Source organism: Arabidopsis thaliana (assembly GCF_000001735.4).
Source record: "Arabidopsis thaliana chromosome 1 sequence".
NCBI lineage: Eukaryota > Viridiplantae > Streptophyta > Magnoliopsida > Brassicales > Brassicaceae > Arabidopsis > Arabidopsis thaliana.
In genome coordinates this window covers 30,137,967-30,158,658 of record NC_003070.9, presented here as the reverse complement: position 1 = coordinate 30,158,658, position 20,692 = coordinate 30,137,967, and the positions used below count along the sequence as shown (strand labels likewise).

The window sequence follows — 20,692 nt, the reverse complement described above, 5'->3', positions numbered from 1 at the left end:
ATATGCACTATATCTTTAGATGGCTAACAATTAACAAAAAAAAAACCCGTTGATCATGTTGGTTTTGCCAAAATAACCATCACCAAAAAAAATTGATAGAAAATATTTGGTGTTCCATCAAATCTACACTTACGGATAAGACGCTCTTATTTTTCCAATTATTTGCTTTCTCTTTCTGACAATCATCAAATTTTTAAAGCTAAATGCCGTTTTCTTCGCATGCTTACGTTTTAGCTGCTTCAATAATCAACTCAAGGACTTCCATAATTGTAGCGAGATTTGAAATGCATGGGTATATTAGATTTGCGATGTAGATTTAATTGGGGATTAATTACGATATGAACACGCAAATTTTGTTGTCCATATGAAAAAAGTAGCACATGAATGGATTGTCTCCACATTACACAAATGGGATGGTCCAGCAAGCCATATAGCAAGATATCTTACAAAATAAAATAATCCACACCTCTCAAAGTTGAGCCATTATATTTCAGGAAATATTAGGTTCGAGTTTTGCGTGATTATTATTTTAAAACTCGATGAATCAGTCATCTACTAATACTTGTAAGTTTCAACTTTGAACTAACCAAATCAAGCATGAACAACGACGAGTCACCAACGCTTGATTTCCTTAAGAAATATTAAAAAAAATTAAGCCATGCTGGATTATGGTTGATAAAACTATATGCTATGCGATGATCTTTGCCTGAAACGTGAAAAGAAAAATAATCATTTTTGGCAGATAATTAAGTGGCTATAGCTAAATTTAATGTTAAAAAAAAAGATAATTGAAATTTCAACACATACCACCCAAAAACGTTGTTTGTACTATTCTACTCCCATAATTACCCGCTGCTTTGACCCAGTTTTTTCTCTCCCGTTTAAAATACGTAACAAATAAAATACAATGATTACGCATCTAAACATGATAATCGCGATTATATTTGGTTGGATAATTCGAGAACCAGAAGAAAAAAAACATATAAAATTGAAATAATAAGACGACAAAAGAAAATTAATTAGAAAAGACACAAGTGCCTTCTAATAAAGAGATAAGAAAGAGGAGGAAGAAATGAACTAGTCTGAAACACAATGATGAACCACTTTTAGCAACACACATCAAAAACGACGAAAACAGAGTAAAAGAAGAAGAAAAAAACGGAGGAGGAACAGTTAGCGCCGTCCATGGCGGGTCTTCAGAGATCCACCATCTCTTTCCGTCGACAGGGCTCTTCGGGTATAGTCTGGGACGATCGTCTCATCGCCGAGCTAAGCCAACAAGCGGCCAACGACCGGAAAGGCGAGACTCTACAACAGGACGAACAGGCCAAGCTGATTACGTCGGAAGTACAGGATCAGACAACCAAACCTATCGCCGGAGAAGGACTCAAACCTATCAGAACTGACGGAGGTATGGAGAGGAGTCGATCCAACGGAGGAGGAGCCATCCGCCACCATCGAAACACAGGGAGAGTGTCTCCGGCGGTGGACCCGCCGTCGCCGAGACTGTCGGCGTTTGGGTGCTGCTCTGCCTTCGGGAAGAAACAGCCGGGGAAGAAGGTTAATCAGAGGAAAAGGCCAGCGAAGCGTAGATCCAGATAGGCATGAACTAAAGTCTAAAGTAAAGAAGAAGAACACACACAAAGATGAGAAAACAAAACAAAACAAAAAGAGAGTATATATACTTATACTGCTTCTTATGAATCTTTTTCTTTCTGTTTTTGTTTGTGTTTTTTTGTTTGTGCTTTAATGTTAAAACTGTTTAAACTCAGAGACTATATATATGTTTATATTTGTTTTGTTTTTGTTGCAGACTGATCTTAGATTTTCATGTATATTCTTGTTTTATTCTATCTCTCTTTCTTTCCCGAGAGAATTCCAAATATTTCCAAGTAAGATTAAAGCAGAGGATCAACAATCTTCTTCGTCTCCTATGATTAATCCATCGAGTAATTAAATTTGATAATCTTAATGAATTCAAAACTGGGCAGCTGACTGCGGCGGCTAAAGTGGACCTGAGCCTGACATTCTGACAAATTAGTTGCAACAACATCAGATTCTTCATTCCTAGGATAAAGGACCAATGCCATTTTCTCATCTCTAATTTCTGATTAAATATATTTTAATTTTTCATCAGCCGATACAAATCCCTCACGGACTCGCTTCTGTGTTATGTCCAAATCAAGCATGGCACCACAGTTCCCACCCATCCACTGCTATTTTTTTTTCCAAAAAGTTGGAGCCTTTGCAAAAAAAAAAGTGAAAAATAAAACTATACACATATTTTGCAACCAATAATAAACACTTAATTTATTTGTTTGATACGTAAATAACTACTAGTTTGCGTGAGGTGTGAGATATAGATATAGTGATCATATACCAGTATGAGAATGTTTCTTGAAAGTTGGAAGGTTTACATAGTCCATCCATTGTAAAAGTTTTATTGGGCGTAATCATATGGGCTTAGTTTAGTGCAACATATAATACCCTGATTATCTGGGCTTTAGCCCATAACCATCAAACTTTTTTTTTATTTCTAAATTAGTGATAAAAGGGTTTATCACATACATTTATTTCTTTTTTTTTTTTTTTTTTGGGTCAAAACACATACATTTATTTCATCTTGCAATTTTCTGTTTGATTATATGATTGATCACCTACATTAATCAATCAATAATGTATGGAAAATTTTCAAAGAATGTCATTACTAAATCCCCTGAAAACTAGAAACTATCTTGCCATTTTTCTTTGTGGCTAAACATAACGTCATTTCACCATAATCACTACAATCAGGAAAACTAAATCTCACTCTCAAGGTAGAGAGGAGGGAATCTAGATCTGTTGTAATTCTGATTATAAATAGACTCTATCTATATTCATTTGTTTATTCTAAAATCATACATAAGCCTAATTATAGTATCTTGAGTTTAATGTCTATAAATCCATTCGGTTCCTAAAAATTAAAAATCTAAATTATGAGTTATTCACGCGGCGGTACTCTTGTCACTCTTTTGTTACTACTAGTCGTAGCCTCCTCACTCGCTTTGACCGCAAACGCGAATTCGTTCGAATCGCTCCTCCAGCTCCCGCGGAGACAGTCGCGCTCGACCCGACCCAGATCCGAACGGCTCCTCCACGTTGGCAATTTTGGTGCCAAAGGCAATGGCGTCACCGACGACACTAAAGTAACGATTCGCTAAACCCTCGAGAAACCTCTTTTCACTGTGAAATCTTGAATCTATGGGTAGGATTTAGGAAATCAGACAGCAACGGTAGATACTTATATAATTTGTGTCGGGTGATAATGGAACGCAGGCGTTTGCAGATGCTTGGAAGACAGCTTGTTCTTCCAAAGTCAAAACCAGAATCTTGGTGCCTGAAAATTACACTTGTCTCCTTCGGCCTATTGATCTTTCTGGACCTTGTAAAGCAAGACTCACACTCCAGGTTAAACCTTCCCTTCCACAGGGGTATTTAGAATCTTTGTGGATATTTTCAGATTGTTGTCTTTGTTCTGTTGTCTTCATTGCTTTCTGCTCTCTTTTTTGGCCATTAGATCTCTGGTACAATCATTGCTCCCAATGATCCAGATGTTTGGGAAGGTCTTAACCGCCGAAAATGGCTATATTTCCATGGTTTGAGCCGCTTAACTGTTGAAGGAGGCGGCACTGTTAACGGGATGGGGCAAGAATGGTGGGAAAGATCTTGCAAACACAATCATTCCAACGTTAGTTGCCTCTTTTTTCTTTCTCAACATGTTATCTTCAGAGAGTAAAAGGGAATTCTCACTTTTCTTTCAACCATTTCTTTTGCAGCCTTGTCGAGGTGCTCCAACGGTAAGCATCCAATTGATTTCCTTTATTGGTGGTGTGGTTACTCTCTATTAAAGTAAGACTATGTTGGTTTTGTAGGCCTTAACATTCCACAAGTGCAAGAATATGAGAGTTGAGAACCTCAATGTGATTGATAGTCAACAAATGCACATTGCCTTAACCAGCTGTCGCCGTGTGACCATCTCTGGTTTAAAGGTCATAGCTCCTGCTACTAGTCCCAATACTGATGGAATTCACATAAGCGTCTCTCGTGGTATCGTTATAGACAACACTACTGTCAGCACAGGTCAGTGTACTTAACCAGAACTTGAATCTAATATTTGCTCTTTGCTGATTAATCGGATCTGTTTTTCTTGTATAGGAGATGACTGCATTTCGATAGTTAAAAACTCTACACAGATCTCCATCAGCAACATTATATGTGGTCCTGGCCATGGCATAAGGTAACCAAAGCCAAGACAGATAAGAAACAGACTAAGCATAATCTAATATAAAATTGTTGTTGTAGCATTGGAAGCCTAGGAAAATCAAAATCTTGGGAAGAAGTTAGAGACATAACAGTTGATACGGCCATCATCTCTGACACTGCGAATGGTGTTCGGATCAAAACATGGCAGGTGATTCCATCTTATCAAAGTTCCCATTTACGTTCTGAGATGAAAAGAACTTAACTTGCTTGCATCCTCTTTCTTTCAACCAGGGAGGGAGTGGTTTGGTCTCAAAAATTATCTTTAGGAACATCAAGATGAACAATGTGTCAAACCCCATCATCATCGATCAGTATTACTGCGATTCTAGGAAGCCGTGTGCGAATCAGGTAAAGAACTTGTGCCAAATCTTTCTTTTGTAGCTCAATATTGAACCTGAAAAATTGTCTAAAACTCAAAAACTGCAGACATCAGCTATTAGCATTGAGAACATCTCATTTGTTCACGTGAGGGGCACCTCAGCATCAAAGGAAGCAATCAAGATCTCTTGCAGCGATAGTTCACCATGTCGCAACATACTTCTACAAGACATTGATCTTGAACCATCAAACGGTGATGGTTTCACAGAGTCTTTCTGTTGGGAAGCTTATGGTTCTAGTTCGGGTCAAGTGTACCCTCCTCCTTGTCTTTCAGATGACACAAGCTTCTTAGAACAGTCGGTTCAGTCCGGGATCACATCTGCATACCTTTGAATTCATGTTTTCAGATTGAAAATCTTGCCACGTTTTTGTGCACACGCCAAATGCTTTTATGATATAGTCATGTTTTGGCAAATTCAGTTCACCAGTCCATCCCTTATCATTGAGTTTCTCTCTTATTGCACTCAATCATTTCCAGCTCACAAGATTACCTTTTGAGCCATACGATGGATGTAGAGCTCTCTCACGGTTGTTGGGAAGATTATATAATTTATGACAAGAGAAAACTCGTTTTGAGAAAAATCAAGTCAAACCTTTGGATCAGTAACCAAAAAAACTTAGAGAAAATAGCTGAAACAATCTTAGTATTAATGCATAATCAAAACTATGAGAAATTTATGTAATGAGCCAAAATATAGGGGAACACATGTAATTACGAAAAATATTCAAAACACGTGCAATGATTTATAAACAAAAAATAGAAGGGGTACATCTGTAATAGCCACATACTAAAACGAATAATCTCGGAATATGTATGGGCCTTTTGAACGTTAAAGGGCTAATTATTGGGTCAAAATAGCCCATTCATAAATATATCGAAACAAAGATGAATATGAAAAACGGCCCATTCTGTGTATATCTGTTATTTAAGAGAATAAATAAGTCATCGGAGCTAGGAAAACGACGGCGGTGGACGATGATGAGTTTCGGATTCGGTGGCTTATCTTCTAGTCGTTAGGTTCTACTTGTAGCCTTATGACTAAGAGTAATCAATTCCACTTGTTAGGTTAGATTTCATGTAAGCCTTCCCTTTTGCAAAGAGAACCTTTAGATTTGATGCTTCGTTTCCTTATTTAAATAGAAACGTATATATAAATATGATCTAGAGAATATCACAAAAGCAGAAGTTGCAAGATATTTGGTTTAATTAAATGCTGATACTTACTGGGTTTAGATTTAAGTGGATAAGTGTTGAAAGGATATGGTTTACTAATAATATAAGCGATATTTTATCTAAACGTTTAAATTCAACATTCTTATTAGTTAGTTATCTATTCCTTTCAATAATTCAAGAGTTGCTTCCGTAGGGATAAAAAAGACTTAGGCATACAAACAATCCTATAAATACACAGCCCTTAAAATCAGAACTCTCACCACCATCCAACTATCCCAAAACACACATAAAAAGATCAGGAAAATGAGTTCCTTACAACCACTTTCTGTGCACAGTACCAACTCCAAAGTCATAACAGAGAAGAGAAAATCGGTGACAACCCTTACAAATGGTAGTCGTCATCTAGAGAGCAAGCCTAAGATTCATGATGTCGACAAATGCGCCGAAGCTTTCATCCAAAACTTCCGGCGACAACTTTCTCTTCAGTGCGATAACATCCTCCCTAGAGGAGCTCTCTGATATATTCCACTTACAGAAAAAATAGATGTCTCATGTCACGTGTTTCAGATAACATATGTTACTTATCTCTCTAAGCTTCTTAGGCGATTTCAATTGTATTATAAGGTTTCTTACTATCATATAACCACATGTTTTAGAAGCATAACAACAAAAGAGAGAGAGAGTTTGGTATCTCAAATAATGGTAGAGAGAGACTAGAGTGTGAAGCAAATGGTCATTTTCCCGGTTGAGGAATCACATCAACTTACCACTAGCTGTTTATTACATGCAATTATATTCACACGCAATCAAAGAGACAATCACATGGACACTTGAAATTATTTACGAAAACAGAAATTAGGGAAGACAGAGAGAACTAGGGGTGGATCTGAGTTGGCTGAACGAGCTGGCGGATATTAAGTCGAGAGCATGAACGAGCCATTTCTCCAGCGAGAGGGATAACGGGGAGGCTATCGCAGTTGCATATCTCGATCATGAAGGCATCAGGGTCGTGGAAGAAGAGTTGGTCCACTTGGATGCCACCTTCTTCAACCACTGCTCTCACATACTCTATCTCCATCTCCTTGAGCTTCTTCTCCACTGCTTCCATGCTTTCGCACTGCATTCAACACACACATTCTTCTATCAAATATATTTCTGTACTACTAATAAACAACACATTTGGCTGCCTAATACCCTCTGAAAAGCTAAAACTTCCATCATTTGGTCTCACAAATCACAATTAAAAGGAGTTTATTGAGCTCCAATTTAAACAAAGGGGTTAGCGAGGAGGCATTTAAAAAGGTGTGGGGTCAAAATGATAAAGTAAAAAAAAAAAGGGTACCTGGAAAGAAATGTGATTATCCTTGGGATTAATCTCTGTTTTCTTGAGTAATTTCTCAGGTTCAGGAGATTGAAGAAGATGAATCCCAATTCCATGTCCAAACAACCTATAATCACACAAAATAAGTATATAATTACGAAATTTAACAATTCTTAAAGAGAAATATATATATAATATCTCCATGTAGGTAAGTATGTATATATGTACCACGCGCCATCGAAATCAAAAGAGTCAGGTCTGCGAATAGGGAGGAACCCTAAAACGTTTTGGTAAAAGCTAATGGATTCCTCGACGGATCGACAGAGAAGAGAGATGTGATTCAAAGACTTGATATGCAGAGGGTTTCCCGTTTCGTCCTTCATTTTTTCTTTCTTACCCAGAGAGACGTACAGAAACAGAACGCTGGCTCGATCGTAGCAACAAAACTTAGAATTCCGAAATATACGCCTATATAATGAATGAGAATTCAGGAGGAAGGTGGTCATTTTGATAAGAATGGCTTATATGTACACGTGTATATGTGTGTGTGTCGTGATCCAGTAAACTACGGAACTGATCTGAGGATGGATGGCGATGATGTCTATGTTTCTTTATATGCATCCCTTCTTTTTACTATAATCTTGTATATATGAGTTGTATCATTCATCCTTTTGGAATTGAGGATACCTCGTATCTTTTTTTCCTTTTTCAAAATCATCAAATTCAGAATTTTCAGACACAAAGAACACGTGAATCAACTAAACAAACATACATGCCCCCTCAAATTTTTATTTTTAAAAATAAACACCAATTTTGGAGTTTTGTTTCTTACGTTAAAAGATATTTAAAGTTACAATGTTATAATCCACCGCCATAAATCTACGTAACAAGTCAGTCTGACACCAAAGTGTAATAGACAAAAATATGTGAATTTTGTTTGCTCTGTCACTTGTGGGAAAATGTATTTATTCGACATAATAATAAAAATATTCATTGCTGGTAATGTTGTCTCTGTTCTATTCTCTGTTGTTTACATTCGTGCTATATCAAGAAAAAGCTATCAACGTTGATATCCTTTGTTATATGTTTAGTGCTTTTAATTTGGCTAGATGAAGCTTACAACATAACTCATTTTTCCAGGTGCTCAAGAGCTTTTGCATCGTCAGACGAAGATCCTTTTGGTTTCTTCAGCACATGGTCCCTGCTTTGTGTATGCCATTTTGCTCTCCAGCTGAAATCAACAACATGTTTTGTAAGTAGCATTACAAAAGGTAAACTAGTTCTGTGCTATCACAACTTAAGATTGTAGAGGCATCCATGACTTACTGGGTATCCCTCCATTGAAGTTTCCAAATCATCCTAAGCTTTATTCACATTGAACAACAAATAGTTGAATCTGATTGGAAGATAAGTGTGCCTCCTAATATGAGGCTACATCCCATTTCCAGTTCCACCACAGCTATACAAAATAAACTCAGGAGAAAGAAAGAAAGAATTCTTTTGGCCGCATTGTCGTGTACATGTAGCAAATTTGTTCCATTTCATGTAAACATTACAAAATGGACTTAAGGGAGAGCAACTGTTTTGACCTGAAAGGAGGTACTCTTCTGTGAACTAACTCCATGATCGACTTAGCCTGATCAAGCTGCCCCTTTTTCACAAGCCCTTTGAGCAACATCTCAACTGTGTCCAAGTTTGGGTACCACTTCTTTCTCATACAATCCTTGCACATTGTATAAGCCAAATCAAAATTTCCTGCCTTGCACAAATAGTGAATCATCGTCTGGTATATCTTCAAATTGGGTTTGTACCCCTTACCATGCATCGCTGTATAAACTCTTTCCGCCATGTCAGGGAACCTCGCAAGGAAAAACCCTTTGATAACCATGTTATATGTTATGCTGTCCGGTTCCACCTGGAGTTTAGGCATCAACAGCAACAGATCATTTGCATCCCAAGCTCGTCTCCTATTCACTAAAAACTGAATCCTAACATTAAAAGTGGTGAGGTTCGGCTTACAGCCCTTGAGGACCATAAGGTTCCACAATCCATTTCCAATCACACACCTCTCGTGCTTGTATAACGCCGATATAAGTGTAGTATATGTAACTACATCTGGTGTTAACCCTGATTTCTCCATCTCCCTCATTGCCATATAGGCCCCGTCAAGAATACCCAGCTCACAGAAAGATTTAATGGCAATGTTAAAAGAAACCGCATCAATATCAATGCCATACTTCGATGGGGCGTCGTGAAGGAACTCCCAGATGGTGTGGAGATCAGGATTGAAAGATAAGACTTGAAGAGCGGCATTGAAGGACTTAACAGATCTTTTGCAACCGTATAAATCCATATTGAAGAAAGTATCAAGTGCTTGCTTCGTCATTCCAGCCTTGCCATACAACATTATAATCCTAACAATGAAACCCTCACGCCTACCTTGTGGAAGTGTCTTCTGATGCTCAAGCAGATCCTCAATGAAATCAAGCCGACCTGCCCCAGCTAATCTAGAGACCGTATCTTCAAAAGCAAATCGATTTTCAATCACCAAACGGTTAGTGGCATTAGCTTTAAAGAGATTGTATAGCTTCTCAGGGTCTCGCTCAGATTTAAGCTTCACAAGGGCAGGTTCCTCGAGCGGTTTCAAACCCTGGATCTGATTGGACTCTGTTGAAACATATGCAATACCAGTGGCTGCAGAGGAAGGAAAATGGCAGAATCTGCGAATGTGTCGCAGAGATAGCATGATCCAGGGCCTCCCTCGAGCCTAAACATACCCGAATAACATGTAGCTTATTCAAATCCCCCAAATCTCCAATCTTTGCAATTTGTAAGATCTACTAACCAATCTATAGAACCAGCTTCAAAGATAAGGAGAGCGAAGAGTTGAGCAAACCCTCGACATCCATTTACCTCAATCGACAATAACCTAAATCCCCATGCGATTCAACAACAGCCATATCCGTAAAATCCCTCCGACGGCGAATTTAATTAACACAGCCGAACTTTATCTCGGAACGCTATAGTCGTAAGCCGGAGCAGTGACCGGAAAAGGGAGAAATTGCGATCTGAGATGGAGATTAGCAGGAGGCTAACGACGGAACACATACGGAGGTTTAAGGTTTTAGGTTTTTTGGGTTTGAGAAAACAATTTCAGTGACTATTGGGCTCATATCTTTTTGTTTGGGCCTGCATTGTTATACAGGCCTTTTAACTAAAACATTGTTGTTTATTCCAATATGACCCCTGCATTTACATAGTAATTCAATTTACACCCCAAAACTTTACAAATTACTAAAATAGTTAGAAACAGGATAAAGGTCGAATGATGCCTTGTGCGGAGCCGTGAGCAAAAGAGCAGAGAGAGGAGACAGAATCAATACCATCGGCCGGAGATAAGTCAATGTCTCTCATGAAAAGGTTGGAACATGGAACACTCTCCCCTGAACACTCGAGTTTCATAGCCACCTTTGTCGCCGATGTTCCACTCATCTTCATGTATCTCACTTTCTCTATGTGAACTCCCTTCATCTGATACATTACATTCAAACATTAGCTCATTTACATTTAATATTAACTTGAAAGATAGAAAGAAAAAGGTTCTCACAGTCTCAACGCATGTAGGGGCACAACCGTAGAACTGATCAATGATGATGGGGTTTTGTACAGACGAGAAACGGATATCGAAGAACTCGATTCCTCGGACGTAACCAGTTCCTCCAGGCCAAGTCTTGATTCGAGCTCCGTTTGTTGTTCCAGTGAAGTTAACGTGCGACACACGTATGTTTTCCACTGTTACCTCTGTTCCTCCTCTACCTAAACTCCCAATGCTGTCTCTAATTTCTTATTAGTTCTCATTTTTTTATTATGAAAAATATAAGATTACGAGGTCGATAAGGAGATGGTAATCACCTCACACCGTGACCAGGTCCGCAATTCATAAAAGTAACATTCAAATTATTCACTTGATCTCCGATCGACACACAATCATCACCTGTTTAATTAATTGTGAGAATAAATAAACAAATTAAACTTTTGTTTGATCTTTTATATGGTTAGGTAAGGAAATATACCAGTGGCGATGTCAGAATGATTGATAGAAACGGCGGTGGAAGATGTGATGTGAATACCGTCGGTGTTAGGGCTAGCCTCCGGTGATGTTATTTTGATATCATCGATATACACATTTTGGCTTCCCATCACAAGAACATGTGTTTGTGCACTATTTCTAAATCTCAAACTCTTTAATGTTACATTTCCGCAGTTGCTAAATGTCATCATCTGCGAGAAATATATCTATAGTTATAGAGACGTCCAAGTTATTATATACATACTACGTACTTCCTTTTGTAAATAGCAAACTTACCGTTGGTGCAAGGCAGATGCAATTCTGTGACACGTTATAGGTTACAAAATGTATTATCACATAGAGATGGTTTGTTAGGATACATTATAACCCAAGAAAAATAAAAAGTTAAAAAAAAGGAAACTTACGGGTCCGGGATGGTCTCTACAATGAATATCCCACCATGATTTGCCTTGGCCGTCCAACAAGCCGCGCCCTACGATTGCAAGTCCATCTACTTGATCGAATATGAGCCATGGTATTACCCCGTTCTCACCATTTCCCCACTTCTGTGGATCACTCTGCGCTATCATCTCTCCATCGATCTATATATACATATATCAGCAAAAGTAACTTTATAATTAACTTGGAGGAGTAGGTTCATATTCGAGTATTCATGTAATATCAATCAAGTAAAGTGGTGGAGGGATTTACAATGAAAAGGAGAGGTTTGGGTATGCAAGGACCCGTGAAGTGAAGGGAGTTGAGGAGGAACACCTTCCCTGCTGGTACGTTTACACTTCCCATTTTGGAGCTTCCCTTACAAGCATCCTCCCACGCCTTTTGGAACGCCTTGTTTTTTTTTGCCCACATATACCATGCAAAAGTTTAATTTTTTTTATATGATGACTAAACAATTATGCTGCTTGTACTGATATATAATATATATACACCAATAACTTACAGATGTATCATCGACAATTCCATCCCCGACCGCTCCATATTTCATCACTGATTCACTATAGCTTAACCCGGGAAATCCTAAAATTGCAACGAGTACGATCAAAAACCAATCCTACACATATGTACAAAAAGAGGATTAATATTTTAAAAATCAGGTTCAATGTTAGTAGATATAGGCAACGAGTCTTACCATTTTAACGAGAAATGGATCGATCTAAGCAGAGTTGAATAGTGGATTACTTTCAGATTGTCTTAAGGTATATATAAACACACAACATAAGGGATTGATTCAAATATCACATTAGTAACATAACAGCATTGGATATAAATGCATGCACTCTGTTTGGTTTTCTTAAATTTTTAGGTATCTATTTATGGATATATTCTCTGAATGTATTTCATTTGTAGACTTAATTTTCCTCTAATATCGGAGTGCCATCCAAGGATTCTGTGTACTGATTCTTGAAAGTTCAATGAATTTTCCAGCAATAAAGGAAATAGGCATTTGTTTTTAAATCGAAGTTAATATTTCAAATTAATAAAAAGATTAATCAAGAAGTATGATGATATTAAGTTGCTCTGTTTTATCTCTTATCACAAAAAATAACGTGTCTTGTTTAGCATGAAGATCAATGATTCAAGAATCAGCACCCGCCGCATTTTACATTGCTTGACTCAATCCAAGAACCACAGCAAAAATGACTTTAGGATTCGCAGCAGTCAATAGAACATTATCTTTTTCAGAAAACTGGAAACAAGTGGGAGAGCCGGAAAAAGTATGATCAATATATAGAAGAATCTTTCTCCGCCAAGTAACTTAACCAGCCAAAATTAGAACTCAGTAGGAGATTTCAATCTTATGAGTCGCTTAATCCTCTGTCTTTGTCATTTGTGAACATGTTTTCCGGGATAAAGAGAACACATCAGAGCACAAACACTCAGAATCTCGCTCTCAACGTTAAGTGTTCGACATCCTAATCAGAGATTCAAATCGAGAAGAAAGCGTTGAAATCGGAAACCTGCTAAAGTCTTGAAACGAATCAACCAAACGAAACGAATCAACCTATAAGTTTTGACTATTTTACAAAATGGGCTACCAATAAAATCTAACTTAAATACATGTATTACTAAATTTAAATGTTTTTTTAGATGTTTCCTAATTAAATGGTAGTTAAAATTCTAAAACACAAGGATTGTGAGAAAATCTCATGAAATCATTTTTTGAGTTTAGAAAAAGTTGAAATGACATCCCTTCTCTAAACCTTTAGATTCCTTTTTTTTTTTTTGTTTGACAAAACCTTCGGATTCATTTAAATTGATATTGTTGATCGGCAAAATTGGTGATCACTTCTGCCATCACAAGATTCACAATCAATGGATTTGACATCTGGTCTTTATATTACAAATATAGAAATTAAATGAAACACTAGGAAGAAATTACTGTTACCAAACTGTACGTGATAAAGGAAGAGATCACAAGTTAATTTCTTAGTAATGTCTTGGTATTCATGACTTTTCCCCAAAGTGAAAAGGTTTGAATAAACGTAAAGAGACAACAATAAATTAACGTAAATGCTTTTGGTTTTCTCCGACAAACTTTACCTATCTTCTATTGGTCGTCATTTTTACCAATTGGCATCATTTGACATGTCTCTTGTCTCCTCAGTCCTCACCCGTCCCCAACTTCCATCGTGGTTCGAGATGACCGGATTATGATTTTGGTTTCAGTAATAGAAGACAATGCCAATTCGGTGGATTTGCTTTATGACATTTTTTGGTCCCAAACTAAGTGATTTTGTGAAGGTTATACGGATATCATCATGCGATTAATTAGCCTTTAATTTGTTCGTGTACGTATATCATCATGCGATACATCATTTTCAGAATGATCATACGTATATGCAACCATTTGACGTATCTTAATTTATATAGCTAGCAACTCTTTTTTCGTCAAATAATTGTTTAGACGTAATTTTAATTTAATGTTTATGACCGACATGAAACATACAGCTTAGTATAACCTTCAATAAAATAAAATAAAAAAAGCTTAGCCGGGCAATGGAAATAAGGGGCATGCTCTTTTCCCATGCAAATGTATATTAATATAGTGTATCTATTACACGCGCCTATATAAATGTATTCATGTCCCAAAGCTTGTGTATGCTATGTAACTTTGGGTTTTGAGAAAATTGTGATGATATGGATTCGTCAAGAAAATATAAACGATGTGGTTTTGGAGCTGCACTGTTCGTTGCTAACATCTTCTTCTCTCTGCTCTCTCTACACTGCATATCTGGTATATATACATATCCAAATCCCTGAAATATTGCCCCTTTATTAATCCCTTTCTGATTATATGTATATACTAATGTACATGCATGTAGGGGCACATGGTCATCAACAAAGAATGAAAGAATCGGTTATGGGTTCAGAGCCTCCCGTGTGTGCGACAAAATGCCGGAACTGCAAGCCTTGCCTTCCTTATCTATTTGACATTCGTGGTGCTCATGATGATGATGATGATAGTGAACCATACTATCCGGTAAAGTGGATATGTAGATGTAGAGATAGAGTATTTGAACCTTAAGAATAGTATCTATATATACATTATTTATCTAGTGTCTTGCTTCTCATGGATGTTCATGATCTGACCCATGAATGATGGCATCATGATGGTGGTTCATTGGATATTGTCGGGAATTATACAATCTTTCGATATGTAATCAGGTAAACATTTACTCGTGGCTTGGCATGTGTTCATTGATAGTCATGGTGTATTGGTGTGTATTAAGAAAGGAAAAAAAGTTGATGATGTGTTTGTCATCTCATCTATATGTATCATGCATGTCGAATGGCACACGGATCCACATGCGTACTAATTGTGGGCCTGAATTGTTATGGGCCTACAAAGAGCAGCCGGAATAGAAAAATAAGGATATGGGCCTACTAAGCATAAAGTTCCAAATTCCAGTAACGAAGACCTTTTCGCAAGTCATCAAAGCACAATCCCACACCGTACGTTTTGGTTTACCTGTCTGTCAGATAACGACCGTCTCAATATCGGATCTTAATTACATTTATGAATAACTCGACTGCGCCTCCGCAAAATAAGAAGAAATTGAATATCGAACATTTCAACCTCAGGCATCACATCCAAGTGATTCCTTATGTTGATGTAAAAATGGGATATATAGGACCAATCAGATTCATATAATAATATTCATAAATCAGATTCGTAATGCAGTATTTATCAGCTCCATAAATGATCCTAGAGAATCTTATGTAAAGTGGATCATGCACGTATCTTTATCTTCTCAAACCTTCGAAAGAAACCCTCAAAACGTTATTATCTACCGAATACATTTAATCCATATAGCGTGACAAAAGAACAGAGCCCGTAGTTGATAAAAAGCATGAGAGTGATGATGAATGTGAAGCACTGAGAGAGATCTCACCGCTTGCCGTATAACGTCTCCGTCTCCGTCTTTGTCGGCATTCGTCAGCTGAACTCTTAAACGTGTCGACTGTTGTCTCGATCCAAGATAACACTGTAGCTGACAGTTACATTTAGAGTTTGTCTCCATCTCATGCGCAACGCAGCACCGTCAATTTTCTGTGAGGATACTAAACTACTATGTAATGATGTCGACAAAAGAGTGAAAGGTGGGTCCCGCATTTGCCCATGTGGTTATGGTCAACGTGTCAAAGTACTAGCGGCTGTGTTTTAATCCGATCTTTTTCTATCAATCCATGGTCCCGTAGAATAATTTCACTATTTTTTCACTTGGCTGGTGTCAACTTAGAGACCAATAATATATACACTTATCTTTTACAGTCTAAATTTAATTATGCGGCTTACCATTATATAAGACTCTGGTAGACTACTCTCATTATATACATTATAAAGATACTGATGAGTGGTTCTTGTTTAATGGAGTTTTAAATTTAAAAATATTTGGTAACCGAGTGGATCATCATGTTATTGAGAAGCACATCTGCTCCGATACTGAACTCGTGGCTTCCACAACACTGCTCGAGAGAATCGTCTCCGGAACCGGAGTCACAGCTCTGGCGCCGGTCAACATCATTGTCTCTTTTCTCATCAAAGTCCATAGATGGACACACTGGGGAGCAGCTGCACCAAGCTCTCTCTGACAACAAGGAGATTATTATTCTTAAATCAAAAAGCAACGAGCACAGCTACAAAACTCCAACATCAAGCAGGCAACGCAGGTCATCTTTAGATGAAACACGCTACACAAAAAAGACTTTGGATCGGTCATCACCTTTCTTAGTGGAGAGGCTCTTCTCGAGCTCTGGACAGGGAGATAAGGCCAGTAGTAATGATCGTCTGGAGACTCTTGTGAGTGGTGGTGGTGGCGGGATGGGAGGCAGCGGCGGCAATATTTGTAACGGCGGCGGTGGTGTCGGTGGAAGTGGTGTGGACGGCGGTAGGAGTGAGGACGCTACCGACACGTATTACCGGGAGATGATCGACTCGAATCCAGGAAACTCGCTTTTGACCGGAAACTACGCCAAGTTCTTGAAAGAGGTACAAAAAGGAAAATATCTTTTTACTGTCTTTTATGTAGGATATTTAATAAGTTGAAGATCCATCCACGTGTAAAGATTGTATTGCGTGACAAATGAAAATAAATAATAAAATTAAAAATCAGAAGTTTTCATGTTTAGTTTTAGGGAAATGCGTAGAAGAGAGGAAAGAAACGTTCTCATCGGGAAAAAAAACTATATGTATATGAACAGGTGAAAGGAGACATGAAAAAAGCAGAAGAGTATTGTGAAAGAGCAATTTTGGGGAACACCAACGATGGAAACGTTCTATCTCTCTATGCTGATCTCATTTTGCACAACCATCAAGATCGTCAAAGAGCCCACTCTTACTATAAGCAAGCCGTCAAGATGTCCCCGGAAGATTGGTAATTTTGCAAAGTACCTTTCTATAATTGAACCAATTTTGAAAATTAAGGAAAAAGACTTCATGATGATAACAATATTGTGATGATGGAATGGTGCAGTTATGTGCAAGCTTCATACGCAAGGTTTCTGTGGGATGTGGATGAGGACGAAGAAGATGAAGCATTAGGAGAAGAAGAAGAGAACTTGAGTGATGAAACTGGCCATGTGCCTCCAACTACCATGTTCCGTGATTTTCCCCAACACACTTCTATTACCGCATCATCCTAAGACACATATGAACACCTTCGTGAATGTTCGTATTTAGGTAAATAACATATATAGAAGCATATTTAATACACATACTCAAATGCAATATGCGTGTATAATATATGTTCAGAATCTTTGTATATGTTCTGTAGTCTTCATAATAAGGGTATGTACTTATATTTGCAGTATTTATGTGTCTTTTTGTATTATAAAGTATGAAACTTACCCATGTCCTATCGAGATAGACAAAATATTAGGCATTTGTTTGTTAAAAAAAAGTATGATGAAATTGATGATACAGATCGATCGATTTTGTTTGGAGTTAAAGTCAAAGATATCTTGTTCTTATATACTTGGGCCTAAACATCTGATTTCTCGTTGGTAACCTCCACATGTTAGTGGGCTAATGGGCCAAAATTAAAATTCAATGTGACCATTCCACGAAACAAGAAAATGATTATACTAGAAAAGAGGTGTGGACAACTTAAATGCAAGGAGAATTTGATCTTTAACTTTGTCTATCTAAATAGTTAGTTATGATCCAGCTAAGATAAGAGACGAAGAAGTTTTTTCTTTTTGTGAACAAAAGACGATCACCGTATGAACCAAAAAAACTTGTTATTCGTATAATCAAGGCTTCCTGTCTGCTTAACTATTTACTACTGTTTGGTCATACACCGACATGCTTTCCGTCCAATATTTCTTTTTAAGAAGATGAAACTTTTCCTTCTTTTTCTTTCGACAATTTCCATTGTAACTAAGTCAGGAGGATTTATTAAGTATGGTAGTTTGTACCCATAACATATACTCTTATTTGACACAATTTTTCTAAGCTATCACTATCTCCCATAGATTTGGAGTATTATAGTTGAACCGTCCTATAAAGGCTATGTCAATGGAGAGAGAAAAATAGATGGAACACTTTTAAGGGTTTGGTCGCTTTGATATTTTTGAATTTGCAACTCGTTCAAGCTAATATACAAGTTGTAACTTTTCGCCTAACTCACCAACAAAAGCAAAATGAATTAGACACAAAAGTAATGTTTATCTACAACTAAACTCCTTTCGTAAACCCTTTTTTTCTTTCAAATCAAACAGCTGTAACTGAGTAAGAAATTCAAACCAGATTACAACAGCCCATGGGAATGACGAGAAATAATTTGTCCAAATCGTTTCCTTTCAAACCGACACAAACTCACAATAATTATTATTTTTCCACTCGATTTTGTTTGCGTCCCACCAAAAAAGAAGAAAACAAAAACAAAAAAAGGGTGAAAAATCAAATCAGAGATCTTCTGCGGAAGGGTGCACCTGTTCCTCACCAACCTCAAGGAGATCGTCGCCGTAGATTTGATCAAGCACAAGAACCAATCCCATTGCAAAGGCTCCATCAAAACCGGGCTTCACGTTCAACGAGAAAACGTCTTTCCCAAGCATCACGTTCGTTGACGCATCCACTTTGCGCCTTATCTCCGCCACCTTCCGCCTCGTCTCCGCCTCCACCACCGTGCAGTTCCTTGCCCCGAAACTACCTTCTATCAGGTACTCGCTGCACTGGTAGTCCCCGTACACCTCCACCGTCACACTGTTCCTCCCGATTATCGAAGATCTCCTTACCCCGAAGATCGGTTTCTGGCCGTCCGATCTCTCCCCGAGATACCCCTCCCATCTCCGTCGCAAACTCGGCCTCTGTTTCACCAATTTGGAAATTTAAAAACAGAGTAAGTTTCAACTCCCAGCGAGTTAAGAGAAAGTCAATTCCAAGAAAACCCCTTTCAGATATTTTTTTCTTTCAAATTCGATCACAAACTAATGAAGAGAATCAAATTAAAAAAATGGAGGCACCTTTCGTCGGAGGGTGAGGAGACAACGGCCGTGAGCGTCCATGAGGACAACCTCGTCGGTGTCGCGGGTGTTGGGACCACCGTAAGAGTCAACCCGAAACACCAAACTTCCCTTGCAGTCGTAAACTGTGAAACCATCGCCGGCGAAAAACAGAGATGTTTTCCGAACAGTCAGGCTCCTTTCTTCTCCGTGTATAAATTCATCGTCCACAAGCAAACCCCCCTTCATGTTCGATTCTACTCTTTTCTTTTCTTTCTTGTGGTGATGATGCTTTTAAGCTTTCGATGAGAGAGTTTACTTATTGGAGATTTGAGAGGAAAGTGAAGGTTGGGGAAAGGAAGACAACGAGTACAGCATTTATAAGACGACGACTCGCGAATTTTACTGTTTAAGCTAATGCTAACTTGACACGTGCCGCTGACTCGTCGCTTCAACTTATGTTCAAAAAGTTTAAGTACATATAGATGCGCTTCACTTCTTCACCGTTATTTTTTACTACGTCACGTTAAACATATCTTATGTGCGATACAATTCAAGAGTTTAACAAACGTAGGGGATGATGATTTCGTGTTTTAACTATCAATATTTTTCATTCTTCTTCTTTGAATTGGCTTATACGTATTTAAAGTTCTGTTTCACTTATTGGGTGAAGTGAGCTTTTGGTTTATTACTCTAACCAGTATATATAAAGTATGTTAATTATAGCTTGTTAAATGATACTACACATAATGACATATCTTATCAAATATAGGTAATAATTGCTCAATTACTCCCAATCTATTAGGAGACATACATTTGGCCAAGACATATATTAGTATGTGTTGTCATTATCATCCATGTGGTACCATCCATATTTAAACTCGCATGTTGACAAACAACATAAATATTTACAACATTTAGTTGTTTTTCCGTTTTGATATTAATCACTTGAGTTGTTACATATATATTCGTGTATACTTTTGAAGATTCTTGTTTGACGGTCTTAGGCAACATTATAACCTTACATTACTTATTTCTTTCCGATCACTGTTTCTCCTTCACTCCTTTTTTCGATTCTTTACAATATTCCACATATTATAGAACGATTATACAATCAGTACAGATCAAAAGGGTACTTTTCTTTCTATCTTTAGTTTTATTTAAACAAAGCATCTAACAGTGTGGTCATCAAAAGTTGCATATATATTATTGATTCCCCTATATGATTAGTTAACTATAAAGTCTTGTTAACTAATCTAAATCTCATTTTTCAACGTTTAACATTAGGGTAACTAAGTACTAGTGGATTTTAAAAGAATGGAGTCACTGGATTGCATCTCAACTTTTATAAATTAAAACTTACAGATTTACAAAATCTTCTCATATTTGATAACAAAAAAAAGAGAAAACAAATCTTCTCAGATCTCGTCGTTGATATTCTTATACTCTCTATTATTTTGTTTCTGTATAAAATATGAAA

General features: G+C 37.5%; 9 protein-coding genes and 2 long non-coding RNA genes across 15 annotated transcripts; 6 read left to right on the top strand and 5 right to left on the bottom strand.

The window, feature by feature from the left end:
- Window positions 1–850: 850 nt before the first annotated feature.
- Window positions 851–1,977, top strand: AT1G80180 (uncharacterized protein). The gene has a single exon (NM_106667.3). The coding sequence runs from the start codon at window positions 1,186–1,188 to the stop codon at window positions 1,600–1,602; it is 417 nt and encodes a 138-aa protein (NP_565233.1). The 5' UTR covers window positions 851–1,185; the 3' UTR covers window positions 1,603–1,977.
- A 787-nt stretch (window positions 1,978–2,764) lies between these two features.
- AT1G80170 (Pectin lyase-like superfamily protein) lies at window positions 2,765–5,446 on the top strand. 2 transcript variants are annotated; one of them, NM_106666.4, is made up of 9 exons: window positions 2,765–3,185; window positions 3,316–3,447; window positions 3,557–3,727; window positions 3,816–3,836; window positions 3,912–4,119; window positions 4,195–4,276; window positions 4,342–4,450; window positions 4,534–4,650; window positions 4,729–5,446. In NM_106666.4, the coding sequence occupies exons 1-9, from the start codon at window positions 2,976–2,978 to the stop codon at window positions 5,011–5,013; spliced, it is 1,335 nt and encodes a 444-aa protein (NP_565232.1). In that variant the 5' UTR covers window positions 2,765–2,975; the 3' UTR covers window positions 5,014–5,446. The 2 variants fall into 2 exon arrangements, with proteins under 2 accessions (NP_565232.1, NP_001320668.1); NM_001334961.1 differs by having other exon boundaries at window positions 2,880–3,185; window positions 4,342–4,650; window positions 4,729–5,251.
- Window positions 5,447–6,044: 598 nt separating this feature from the next.
- Window positions 6,045–7,762, bottom strand: GLYI7 (Lactoylglutathione lyase / glyoxalase I family protein). Of its 3 annotated transcripts, none has more exons than NM_106665.3 (3): window positions 7,404–7,661; window positions 7,197–7,302; window positions 6,045–6,971 (listed from the first exon to the last, which is right to left on the bottom strand). In NM_106665.3, the coding sequence occupies exons 1-3, from the start codon at window positions 7,556–7,558 to the stop codon at window positions 6,729–6,731; spliced, it is 504 nt and encodes a 167-aa protein (NP_565231.1). In that variant the 5' UTR covers window positions 7,559–7,661; the 3' UTR covers window positions 6,045–6,728. The 3 variants fall into 3 exon arrangements, with proteins under 3 accessions (NP_565231.1, NP_001320354.1, NP_001077851.1); NM_001334959.1 differs by having other exon boundaries at window positions 6,071–6,971; window positions 7,404–7,762; NM_001084382.1 differs by having other exon boundaries at window positions 6,469–6,971; window positions 7,197–7,653.
- AT1G80165 (cotton fiber protein) lies at window positions 6,158–6,373 on the top strand (the record flags this gene model as incomplete). Its single annotated transcript, NM_001334960.1, has 1 exon — window positions 6,158–6,373. The coding sequence occupies one exon, from the start codon at window positions 6,158–6,160 to the stop codon at window positions 6,371–6,373; it is 216 nt and encodes a 71-aa protein (NP_001321240.1).
- A 340-nt stretch (window positions 7,763–8,102) lies between the features above and the next one.
- AT1G80150 (Tetratricopeptide repeat (TPR)-like superfamily protein) lies at window positions 8,103–10,329 on the bottom strand. 2 transcript variants are annotated; one of them, NM_001334958.1, is made up of 3 exons: window positions 8,994–10,329; window positions 8,502–8,898; window positions 8,103–8,406 (listed from the first exon to the last, which is right to left on the bottom strand). In NM_001334958.1, exons 1-2 carry the CDS (start codon window positions 9,919–9,921, stop codon window positions 8,855–8,857), a joined length of 972 nt encoding a protein of 323 aa, NP_001323288.1. In that variant the 5' UTR covers window positions 9,922–10,329; the 3' UTR covers window positions 8,103–8,406; window positions 8,502–8,854. The 2 variants fall into 2 exon arrangements, with proteins under 2 accessions (NP_001323288.1, NP_178132.1); NM_106664.4 differs by having other exon boundaries at window positions 8,502–10,329.
- A 149-nt stretch (window positions 10,330–10,478) lies between these two features.
- Window positions 10,479–12,048, bottom strand: AT1G80140 (Pectin lyase-like superfamily protein; the record flags this gene model as incomplete). The annotated part of the gene is made up of 6 exons (NM_106663.1): window positions 10,479–10,706; window positions 10,783–11,005; window positions 11,088–11,169; window positions 11,249–11,456; window positions 11,670–11,846; window positions 11,956–12,048. 6 exons carry the CDS (start codon window positions 12,046–12,048, stop codon window positions 10,479–10,481), a joined length of 1,011 nt encoding a protein of 336 aa, NP_178131.1.
- Window positions 12,049–12,780: 732 nt separating this feature from the next.
- AT1G09953 lies at window positions 12,781–13,273 on the top strand. The gene has a single exon (NR_139727.1). It is a non-coding gene; the product is annotated as an other RNA (long non-coding RNA).
- Window positions 12,964–13,165, bottom strand: AT1G09957. Its single transcript, NR_139728.1, has one exon. It is a non-coding gene; the product is annotated as an other RNA (long non-coding RNA).
- Window positions 13,274–14,345: 1,072 nt separating the features above from the next.
- Window positions 14,346–15,031, top strand: AT1G80133 (EPIDERMAL PATTERNING FACTOR-like protein). Its single transcript, NM_001084381.3, has 2 exons — window positions 14,346–14,500; window positions 14,589–15,031. Exons 1-2 carry the CDS (start codon window positions 14,404–14,406, stop codon window positions 14,789–14,791), a joined length of 300 nt encoding a protein of 99 aa, NP_001077850.1. The 5' UTR covers window positions 14,346–14,403; the 3' UTR covers window positions 14,792–15,031.
- A 930-nt stretch (window positions 15,032–15,961) lies between these two features.
- AT1G80130 (Tetratricopeptide repeat (TPR)-like superfamily protein) lies at window positions 15,962–17,747 on the top strand. The gene is made up of 3 exons (NM_106662.5): window positions 15,962–16,756; window positions 16,969–17,141; window positions 17,241–17,747. Exons 1-3 carry the CDS (start codon window positions 16,181–16,183, stop codon window positions 17,407–17,409), a joined length of 918 nt encoding a protein of 305 aa, NP_565230.1. The 5' UTR covers window positions 15,962–16,180; the 3' UTR covers window positions 17,410–17,747.
- A 551-nt stretch (window positions 17,748–18,298) lies between these two features.
- Window positions 18,299–19,841, bottom strand: AT1G80120 (LURP-one-like protein (DUF567)). The gene is made up of 2 exons (NM_106661.3): window positions 19,234–19,841; window positions 18,299–19,077 (listed from the first exon to the last, which is right to left on the bottom strand). The coding sequence occupies exons 1-2, from the start codon at window positions 19,459–19,461 to the stop codon at window positions 18,673–18,675; spliced, it is 633 nt and encodes a 210-aa protein (NP_178129.1). The 5' UTR covers window positions 19,462–19,841; the 3' UTR covers window positions 18,299–18,672.
- Between the last annotated feature and the right edge of the window lie 851 nt (window positions 19,842–20,692).